Source organism: Marmota marmota, unplaced genomic scaffold, assembly GCF_001458135.2.
Source record: "Marmota marmota marmota unplaced genomic scaffold, marMar, whole genome shotgun sequence".
In the NCBI taxonomy this organism is placed as follows: Eukaryota; Metazoa; Chordata; class Mammalia; order Rodentia; family Sciuridae; genus Marmota; species Marmota marmota.
Genome location: NW_026000229.1, coordinates 33,563,719 through 33,574,534, shown reverse-complemented (window position 1 = coordinate 33,574,534; position 10,816 = coordinate 33,563,719). Strand labels below are relative to the sequence as shown.

At 34.8% G+C, this 10,816-nt stretch overlaps 1 protein-coding gene across 2 annotated transcripts in view; it reads left to right on the top strand.

Moving 5' to 3' along the window:
• Bloc1s6 (biogenesis of lysosomal organelles complex 1 subunit 6) overlaps nucleotides 1–9,799 on the top strand; it is a 20,376-nt gene extending 10,577 nt beyond the window's left edge. For both annotated transcript variants that reach the window (XM_015480696.2, XM_015480697.2), the window contains exons 3-5: nucleotides 1,233–1,320; nucleotides 6,553–6,639; nucleotides 7,013–9,799. In XM_015480696.2, coding sequence (XP_015336182.1) covers nucleotides 1,233–1,320; nucleotides 6,553–6,639; nucleotides 7,013–7,132 — 295 coding nt within the window. In that variant the 3' untranslated portion in view covers nucleotides 7,133–9,799. The remainder of the gene's footprint in view (nucleotides 1–1,232; nucleotides 1,321–6,552; nucleotides 6,640–7,012) is intronic.
• The last annotated feature ends 1,017 nt before the right edge of the window (nucleotides 9,800–10,816 follow it).

Sequence of the window (10,816 nt, the reverse complement as noted above, 5' to 3'; positions counted from 1 at the left end):
CAAGATAACGCCTAACAAAACTGAAACAGAGTGAAACAAAATTGGAACAACACAAAATCATTATAATAGCCTCCTGAAATGTCCATCCGTCCTTTCTCCCTATCTGTTCCTCAGATGTGAGCGGTTTTTCTTCCATCTTACACATCTCCAGGGACAGGCAACTTAAAACAAAAGTGAAACAAAATAACAAAAGAAGAATCTTAAAATGGCTACCCATCCTCTTGCCCTGCCCTCAGGGGCGAGCAGTTCACTTACCCTCAGTCGCTCCCCGTGCGAGCCACCAAATGCCGCAGTCTGGCTGGGCACAATCAGGAGCCACTTGTCAAAAGAAACTAACTTTATTTTTAGAACCACACACGCCAAACAAAACAGCCTCTCAGGAAAAACCCTCAGAGCCTCAACTGCCACCACCGGCTTTCCACAAGCCTCTCTCTCCCACACAAGCTTCTCTCCACCTCCCACAATCCTCCTGCTCTTGAGGCCGATTGGCTGGGTCACGTGGGCGGAGCCAAAAAAGTCCCCCAGTGAGCAGCTCCGTGGTCTGAAAGGGCAGGGAAACAGCCCAATGAGCATCACCGCAGAGGAGCCAATCAGCTAGATGTTGCTGGGGCCGAGGAGCCAATCAGCTAGATGTTGCTGGGGCCGCTGTGAGCCAATCATCAGCCGGCAGCTGGAAGTTTGCTGGCAGCTGGAAGTTTGCTGGGGCCCCTTCGGCTGTGGCTCTCAACACCACACAAGTAGCTATTGGTAGGGATAAGGTTGCAATCCTAGTTCTGTGCTTTTTTTTTCAACTTGCTACTTATTTATCTTTTTGAACTTATTCCTTGGTACTGCATCCTTTCCACCTCTAATCAGAAAAGTTAGTGCTCCTCATTTCCTTTATGGGAATGTTGCTGTTTTAAAGTATGTAAGATATTGAGTTTCTTGGGGAAAATATTATAAAAAACTTATTTTTTTCAGGACAATAAAAAGAATTGAAAATACTTTTAAATGATTTGATTATTTTAGTTATTAGAGTCTGCAATTGAAGCAAGAATATAGACACATTACTTATCAGTGTGCCTTTATAATATTATGTTGAAACAGATGATGCTAAACCAAATAAGCCTTGGGGGGAATGCATTTCTACTTAATTCTAAACTTTAGCATTAACCAAAATGAATATTATTTCCTCTGAAGAACTACCACTTAAAATATGTAAAGTTTATTTTGGCTATGTGCTTTTGTTTCAGACAGAACCAAGTTGTGTTATTAGATACACTGGAACAAGAGATTTCAAAATTTAAAGAATGTCATTCTATGCTGGATATTAATGCTTTGGTGAGTGTGATTTTTGTTGATATAACTCAACTATACATTGTTTTAGAAATAGCTAGGTCTGTGTGGTGGTGCACATCTGTGCACAACTGAAATTCCAGTGGCTTGGGAGGCTGAGGCAGAGGATTACAAGTTCAAAGGCAGCCTCATCAACTTAGTGAGGCTTTAAACCACTTAGTGAGACCCTGTGTCCAAAAACAAGCTTAAGTTTATTCACTCAGGTATGTACTTAGAATGTACTTATATATGTTTAGGATTTTAACTTATGCATTTTTAAAGTTTATAATTTGGGCTTCGTGGCTTTTGGTTAAAGCACCTGTCTAGAGTTTAGCATTTGTCTTTTTTTAAAAAAAAAATTATTTATTCTTTTTAGTTAACATGATAGTAGAATGTATTTTGATATACCATATTATACATGGAATATAACTTCCCATTTTTATGATTGTACATGATGTGGGGTTATATTGGTCATATATTCATTGATGTGGCTGGGTCACTGTAGTATGCTGATTTTAAGTCCTTTGGGTATATACCAAGGAGTGGGATAACTGGGTCAAATGGTGGTTTCATTCCAAGTTTTTTGAGGAATTTCCATACTGCTTTCCAGAGTGAGTGTATCAATTTGGACTTCCACCAAATTAGTGTACTTTCCCCCCCACATCCTTGTCAACATTCATTGTTGCTTGAATTCTTGATAATTGCCATTCTAACTGGAGTGAGATGAAATATCAGTGTAGTTTTAATTTGCATTTCTGTAATTGCTAGTGATGTTGAACATTTTTTCATATATTTGTTGACTGATTGTATTTCTTCTTCTGTGAAGTATCTGTTCAGTTCCTTAGCCCATTTTTTGATTGGGTTATTTAGTTTTTTGGGGTTAAGTTTTTTTTTTTAAATATATATATTTTTTTAGTTGTAGATGGACACAATATCTTTATTTATTTATTTTATGTGGTGCTGAGGATCAAACCCAGTGCCTAACGCATGTGAGGCAAGTGCTATATCACTGAGATACAACCCCAGCCCTTAGTGTTAAGTTTTTTAGTTCATTATATATCCTGGAGGTTAATGCTCTGAGGTGCACGTGGCAAAGATTTTCTCCCATTCTGTAGGCTCTCTGTTCATGTTCTTGATTGTTTCCTTTGCTATGAAGAAACTTTTTAATTTGATACCATCCCATTTATTGATTCTTAATTTTACTTCTTGGACTTTAGGAGTTTTAACGAGGAATTTGGTTCCTAAGCCAGTATGTTGGAGAGTTGGACCTACTTTTTCTTCTATCAGGCACAGGGTCTCTAGCCTAATGCCTGGGTCTTGGATCCACTTTGAGTTGAATTTTGTATAGGTTGAGGGATAGGGTTCTAAATTCATTTTGTTACATATGGATTTCAGTTTTCCCAGCACCATTTGTTGAAGAGGTTATCTTCTCCAATGTATGTTTTTGGTGCCTTTGTCTAGTATGAGATAACCATATTTATGTGGGTTTGTTTTTGTGTCTTCTATTCTGTACCATTGGTCTGTGTATCTGTTTTGGTGCCAATACCATGCCATTTTTGTTACTATGGTTCTGTAGTATAACTTAAGTTCTGGTAATTGTGATGCTTTCTGCTTCACTTTTCTTTCCGAGGATTGTTTTGGCTATTCTGGGTCTTATTTTTCCAAATTAATTTCATGATCGCATTTTCTATTTCTATGAAGAATGTCATCAGAACCTTAATAGGAATTGCATTAAATCTGTATAGCCATTTGGTAGTATGGCCATTTTGACAATATTAATTATGCCTATCCAAGAACATGAGAGATCTTTTCATCTTTTAATGTCTTCTTCAATTTCTTTCTTTAGATTCTGTAGTTTTCATTATAGAAGCCTTTCACCTCTTTTGTTAGATTGATTTCCAAATAATGTTTTTGAGGCTATTGTGATTGGGTTATTTTTCCTAATTTCATTTTCAGTTGATTCATCAGTGATGTGTAAGAATGAATTTGTTTATGGGTGTTAATTTTATATCCTGATAGTTTGCTGAATTCATTTATGGGTTCTAGAAGTTTTCTAGTGGAGTTCTTTTGGGTCTTTTAGATATAGAATCACATTGGCAAATAGGAATAGTTTGAGATTTTCCTTTCCTGTTTGTATCCCTTTAATTTCTTTCTTCTGTCTGATTGCTCTGGCTAGTGTTTCCAGGACTGTGTTGAATAGGAATGGTAAAAGAGGGCATTCCTCTTGTTCCAGTTTTTAAAGGGAATGCTTTCGATTTTTTCTCCATTTATAATGATGTTGGCCTTGTGTTTAGCATGTATATAGCTTTTACAATGTTGAGGTATGTTCCTACTCTCTCTAGTTTTTCTAGTGTTTTGAATGTGAATGAATGCTGTATTTTGTCAAATGCTTTTTCTGCATCTGTTAAGATAATCATGTGATTCTTGTATTTATTGATGTGATGAATTACGCTTATTGATTTCCATATGTTGAACCAATCTTGCATTCCCTGGGATGAACCCCATTTGATCATGATGCACCATCTTTTTAATATGTTTTTGTATGCAATTTGCCAGGATTTTATTAAGAATTTTTGCATATGTGTTCATCAGGAATATTGATGTGAAGTTTCTTTTTCTTGATGTATTTTTAGAATTTGTCCTTTTTAAAAATATTTTTAGGTCGTAATGTACACAGTATCTTTATGTATTTTTTATATGGTGCTGAGGATCGAACTCAGTGCCTCATATGTGCGAGGCAAGGTCTTTCCCACTGAGCTACAACCCCAACCCAAGAATTTGTCTTTTTAACAGGAAACTTTGCTTTGCTGGAATTTCCATTTCTTAATATCTTTTGTAATATTGAACTTGTGAAATTGAACTTATTTCTAAGTCTTAATTATATTTTCTCATTGTCTCAATCTGCATGACAGTTTATTCAAGGCTAACTGAGCAGTTGATGAGGGATGAAGAAAAGACAGTCAAATACACAAACAGAAAAAAAACCAGGGCCTGGTGGTTCAGCCAACCTCGGATGGAGGAAGACTGACCTTGCTTGGCATGTTTATTATGTAGGTTTAAACATTAAAAGGATTTATTGTGAGAAAGTTTCTTCAAGATAAACAGAACTGAAGTTGAAGGTATAAACAGCCCAATTAAAACTTGCCAGCCTGCACCCATAATTCTCTACCCCCTGGGAAGCTGGCATTTGAACCCAGGGTTAAGAACAATAAATTCTGTGACTGGTACAAAATCTTCCTTTGAATAGGGCATCACTATAGCAACTGGGCAATCTCAAATCAATACCCTGGAGCCGAGAGTTCTCCAGGGAGGGATCGCCTCTGTCATAGGATAGTTCAAAACCTATGACTTAGTGACAGACCATAATTGAAGACTTAGAAACTAAAGAGTAAGGAACTTTTTAAAAAATGAAATGCAATTACTTAAAATTTTTTTGTTGTTGTTGTAGATGGACAGTATGCCTTTATTTTATTTTATTTTTATTTTTATATGGTGCTGAGGATCAAACCCAGTGCCTCCCACATGTGAGACAAGTGATCTGCCATTGAGCTATAGCCCCAGTCCAAAGTAAAGAACTTTTAGGGTTTTTCCCATTAAGGAAAATACAGTCTCTATCAATTACCTGGTTTCTTAAATTAGCATTTTGTTTAATTATATGACATATGTGTAATACTATAATAAATTAATACCATGGCTAAAATGAATACTTCAAGAATGATTTATTAGATCTTTCAAATAATTGAATAATTGAATTTCATCAGCAACTCTGTAGTTTTTTTCTGTTGGGAGGAGGGTACCAGGAATTGAACTCAGGGGCACTCAACCACTGAGCTACATCCCCAGCCCTATTTTGTATTTTATTTAGAGACAGGGTCTCACTGAGTTGCTTACTGTCTTGCTTTTGCTGAGGCTGGCTTTGAACTTGTGATACTCCTGCTTCAGCCTCCCCAGCCACTGGGATAACAGGTGTGTGCCACCAAGCCCATTAACTCTGTTGTTTTTTGAAGAGAACTGATATTCTTTATTTTAAGTAAAGGTAAGTAGCAAAAACAAGAAACTTGTTGTTCCCTTTTTTTCCCCTTGAACATCAGAAATAGCTTGGTTTGCATGTTTTATATATCTGGTAGAGATCCATACGTACCTCAAAAAGCAGACTTTTTATTGGGAAGATGGAGTTCACTGATGTTTTCCTTACAGAACAATCCAAACCAAAGTCCATATTCTCTACGATGGGACCGAGAGAGGCTTGTTGTATTAAATAGTCTTCTGTTCAGTAGTTTGTGACATCTTGTGAAGGGGGTAAGCCAGGTTACACTGACCAACTTTTGTGTTCCTGGCTGAGTTCAAGTTGCATTTGAATGGGTATTTATTGCACCAGTGAACTAAGAGGATGCAGTACCATTGCCTCAGTCTGAAGGGATAGAAACTGAGTTTTCTTCTTTTTTCCTCTCTCATCCAAGATTAGTTTTAATTGTCATCTAGGAATTGAAAAGTGGAAGGAATTGAGGGGCGGGGGTGGTCTGGAAGCTCTAGATCTTGTCAGATTGTGATTTTTATTTGCAGCTACAGTAAAGTTGCAGATGTATCTATGGATACTTCTCTCCTTTTTTCTGATTCTGTTGCATTATCTGAGAATAAAGTGTTCTTCTCTCCCACCTATGTAGTCCTGCATCATCCTCCCACATTCTCCTGTCATAAGACTTGGTTTAGGCTTTGCAGACTGGCTGAGATGGAAAGCATGTGCTTATAATTCCTGGGGAAGCACAGTATCCTTGCAGAGGCTCTTTTGCTTGGTCTGACCTCAAAAGCCCAAGGAACATGATCAAACTTGTCCATAGTTCTCTCAGTGATCTCTGGTAATAGCTTGGGTTTTCCTGATGAGCAGTGCATCAATTAAGCTGTCCTATGTACCATAGCTTGCTCTCTCTTTTATAGTGTTTTACATTTCTAAAAGAATCATTTCATGTTTTTAAAGCAAAATGCTAGCTCTACCCACTTAAATATAAAGGTCTGTTTTATGATTTGTTTTTGTCAATCTGAACTTAATCAAGTATTTTTCAAATCCTGCTAATGTTTTAAATAAAATTTATTTTTTGGAACTTGAAATATGGACATAATTAAGGCTCTAAAAAAATCGACCTCTTTAAGAAGAATGAACTATAATTTAGGCATTGATCTATTGATCCATTTTGATATTTCACTCATATTTTAACTTTTCATTTACTTTTCCATGTTAAGTTCACTGAAGCTAAACACTATCATGCCAAGTTGGTGAACATAAGGAAGGAGATGCTGATGCTCCATGAAAAGACATCAAAATTAAAGGTAAGTTGAAAAATACAAGTTTAAAGTTTATTTTTCTTCAGTATTCGTGTGTTGACTTTTTATTCTTGCATGTATAGTAATATAGATAAGTCATAGTACATTGTTTTCTTTTAAAACTTGTCATTTTAAAAATCTCTCTCTGAGCTTCTTTTCTAATAACTTGGCAGACAGGCTCATATTCTCTGGATATGCAGCTGCAATTATCATTTAATAAGAATTTGTAGTAAATTTTTTTTTTTTAATTAAGGAGACCTAGAGTTACCTAGAATAAATCTTAAAATTAAATTTGAAATGTATTAGTATGTATTGATTACCTCAAAGTATCATTACTTTTGAATTAGATCATAATCTATAACCCTTTTCTTTGACACAGAAAAGGGCACTTAAACTGCAGCAGAAGAGGCAGAAAGAAGAGTTGGAAAGGGAGCAGCAACGAGAAAAAGAATTTGAAAGAGAAAAGCAGTTAACAGCCAAACCAGCTAAAAGGGCATGAAAAATTGTGTTTTTGTGTGTTTTCTTCATGTATTCTATACTCTTTGGATTTAAGATGACCTAAGTATGGAGTGAGGTTCATATAGTGCCTTATACCTTTGTGTTATGTTTTGAAATCTTCATCCCAGGTTCGCTGTGTCTCCATATCTTGTTTAAGCCATTTAAGAAGCCTTTCTTTCTTAGTAGTAGACATAATGTCACTTGGTTTTGATATTTATATGTAACTTTCAACTTTTGTTTTGCTAATTTTATAATTCATCAGTTTGGCCTTCTGTCATTTGTAAACTGAAAAATGCTTTGATTATTATGGGAGTCTAGACTCTTAAGTAGTTCAAAATTATATGAATTTTTAAGCTTCTTGATTGTAGATTTACAAGTTTAGTTTCTTATTTTATGAGATGATATGCCTTTCTGGCAATGAAACACTGATTTTGATTATTGCCTTTTCATTGTTTAGTTAAGAAAAATTACCAGTTCTTTAATCACACATGCCCCTGGAAAAGATAATATAAGCCTTTGTGAAGAACATAGTGGAAAAGTATATGCACAGGGAATAATAGCACCTTAGGCATAGGCTAGGTGAGCAAGATGCCAGATAGATTCTTCTATAACCATATAGTCTCGCTTATTTTTGTTGTTGCTTTATGTATCTTTGGGGTTCACAATAGATTACATCATTCCTAAAGTTTGGCAGGGATGATAGAGATATCATACACTCAAATGCCCCTATGGATTTATACTTAGTCATTAGATAGTGAGATATAGTTTCTGTGCTTTTAAATCTCAAATAGAATGAAAAGTACAACTACCTACTTTATAGATAATGTTAGGATTGGTGGAAAATTAGTAAATACCTTCACAAAAGAGGCAACATGAAACATTTAGTGTTTTCTAGAATTGTTTTCTGATGTTATATGTGGGAACTTATTATGTGAGGGAAATATTATGACGTTTCATTGCTTGAAATTGATAGTGTATTATACTTTTGTTTTAATATTATTTAACATGTAACTGGTCTCCAATCAGAGAATGCGTATCTTTTATAATCCACATTACATTTTTGGTAAGCTGGAACCACTACCTCTGATCACATATCAGGCTAATGATATAGAAAGCAGTAGATTTAAGTTGGGTGTTAAGAACTGGTCTGTTTGGAGGTTTAAGTAATTTGTTTGAAAGAGCCTTCTTTGATGAATGAATTATAGTCTCACAATTCACTTGACTTTAACCTAAGAATATAAATATCCTCATTTCTGAAATTTTGTGGCTCCTAAGTCTAGCTGGTCAGAAAAAATAGCCACCTACCTTCAAAATCTGTATGGTCACAAATAGCCAGAGATGACTGAAAAGATTTTTTCAAAACTTTTCTATATTTGAAAAACTAAACAAAATTGGGCTCAAGCCTTATTGCCATCGCTATCAAATACATGGAAAAGAAAAAATGTCGTACAAGAAATAAATGAAAAGAAATACAGTTTTATAAGAAAAAAAATATATTTGAAAAGGCTAATTGTTGCCATCTATCACTTGCTATAACTGCCTAGGGCATCACTAGGGCTTGCAGGACAATGTCACCTAAATTGCTGAATGTACTCTTTATTGATTTCTGACAAAGGCTATGCATTGTTTGTCAGAGTGGTTTTGACCTGTTGTAATAATGGTTGTTTAAAATGCTAGTTCCTGGTCACTACACTCAATCTACTGATGCAAATCTATTTGTTTGGTTTGTTTTGCTTTGTTTTTAGTTTTTAGTTTCCCCCAGTGATTCTAATGGACCTTGAAAGATGAGAACCATGGGTGTAGTGGCCAAGGTCATTGTTTCCTGTACTAAGGTGCATATCATTTTTGCCTGGGAACTTAAAAAAAAAATACATTCTGAGTTCTTACTGATTAGTTTCAATAGGAGCCAGTGTATTTTTAGGGCACTCCCCAGATAGTTCTGATGCAAGGAACCACTGGTATAGATTATCTAGTAATTTATTTATAAGCAGTGAAATAGTTTAAAAACTCTCTAGTAACTTTTGGGTTAATCTTATGAAATACATTCTGAATTGTTGGTTTTAATATACAATCAGATTTAAAACTGAACCCTAGCAGACAGGAAATAAATATAGAATTCTAGTTAATTAATTGAATTTCTGTTTTAAATCATGTTTATTGAATGAATGTCAAGGCCCATAACCTTCTTTCAGAATTGTATTATTTAAGTTTTGAACATTTTTAAACAGAGCAAAACAAATATAAATTAGCATCCACTATTTAAAGGTGAATGGTAAATCAAAAGTACTGTTATCTTGGTAATTAAAATCTAAAATATCTGTATTTCAATAACAAATATATCTTGCTAACAAAACATGGAACTCTTGTAATTATTCTTGCTGTATTTTTCACAAATACGGGATTGGTTGAAAAAGGTTACCTTTGTTTTGAAACTATCAAATATGTATTGAGCTGAAAGATGCAAGTTCACTTTGTGTTTACTCTGCAGTAAGTATCATGTAAATATGCAGAATGCTAAATGTAATATAGATGTGTCTACAGTGAGTGTTTAGGTGGATACAGTTTATAAGTATATGCCCACATACATTTGTCTGATTTTGAACTTGTGAACTTGTAAACTGAGGACTACTTTTTATGCATTTAATAAAAAAAAAAAATCTCTAAATTATCCAGTGTTCATCTGTAATACTTATGTTTTCTGTATTTACTTAAAGATAGTTCTGTTTATGCTGTTATTGTCATCAATTATTCTTAATCATTAAATCACCTAATTTCACTGTGCTCATACTTAAAAAGTTAGTTTCTAGATGTTTCTTTTGGATAAAGATAGTTCCTATATAACTATATATTTAAGATTTCTGTTGCTCATTTATTCATGTTGTTTTAGATGAGTATTCATATGTGGGACCAGATGCCATCAAGTTTTCAGGTAGGATTAGGATGAAACTAGGTTTATTTTCAAATTTATTAAGAGAGTGAAGCGAGTAGTCAGGATAGACATTTCCAATGCCTGTAATTTAAAAAGCACTCAATAAGCAAAAATTCCTTAAACACAGTGTAAAGGAAGAGTAATAAAGAAAGATGGGTGTAATTTGGAGCATAGTGGGGATGGTAATCTGGAGAAAGGGAAAGATTAAGGCCAAAGTGAAAGGTTAAAGTATTCTATCTCTAATCTATGTTTCCTGAATAAGGGAGGCTTACAGGCATGTAGAGAAGAATTAATAAAATTCACCTATTTTAGGAGAAAAGCAGTAAAAGCTTGCCCCCTACTGTCACTTCATTGCAAAATGAGGAAGAGGTTGTAGCTGTTCATTCTGGTTTTGACCATAAACATATTTCTAATATATTCCAGGAAATCTGTGATACTTAAATCTGAATAAGGATGGGACTAAAAAAATCACTCTGAGGATGTATGGATGCTGGACAGTCTTATTTTTAGTCTTGGCTTTTATTATTGCATTAGAAAAGACAGTTAAGTGCAGGGAATACTAAGCAAAATGTGTACAAATCTAAAGATTCCTGGCCTCTGCTTTGAATATAATATTTAGAATATTAAAGCATATAGGAACTTAGTAGTTTAGTGGTTAAAGCTGTGGACTCTAGAGTCAGTCTTGGCTCATATTCCTACTTGACTTTGGGTGTTGGACAGATTGCTTTAACTGTACCTCAGGGTCTCGTAACTGTC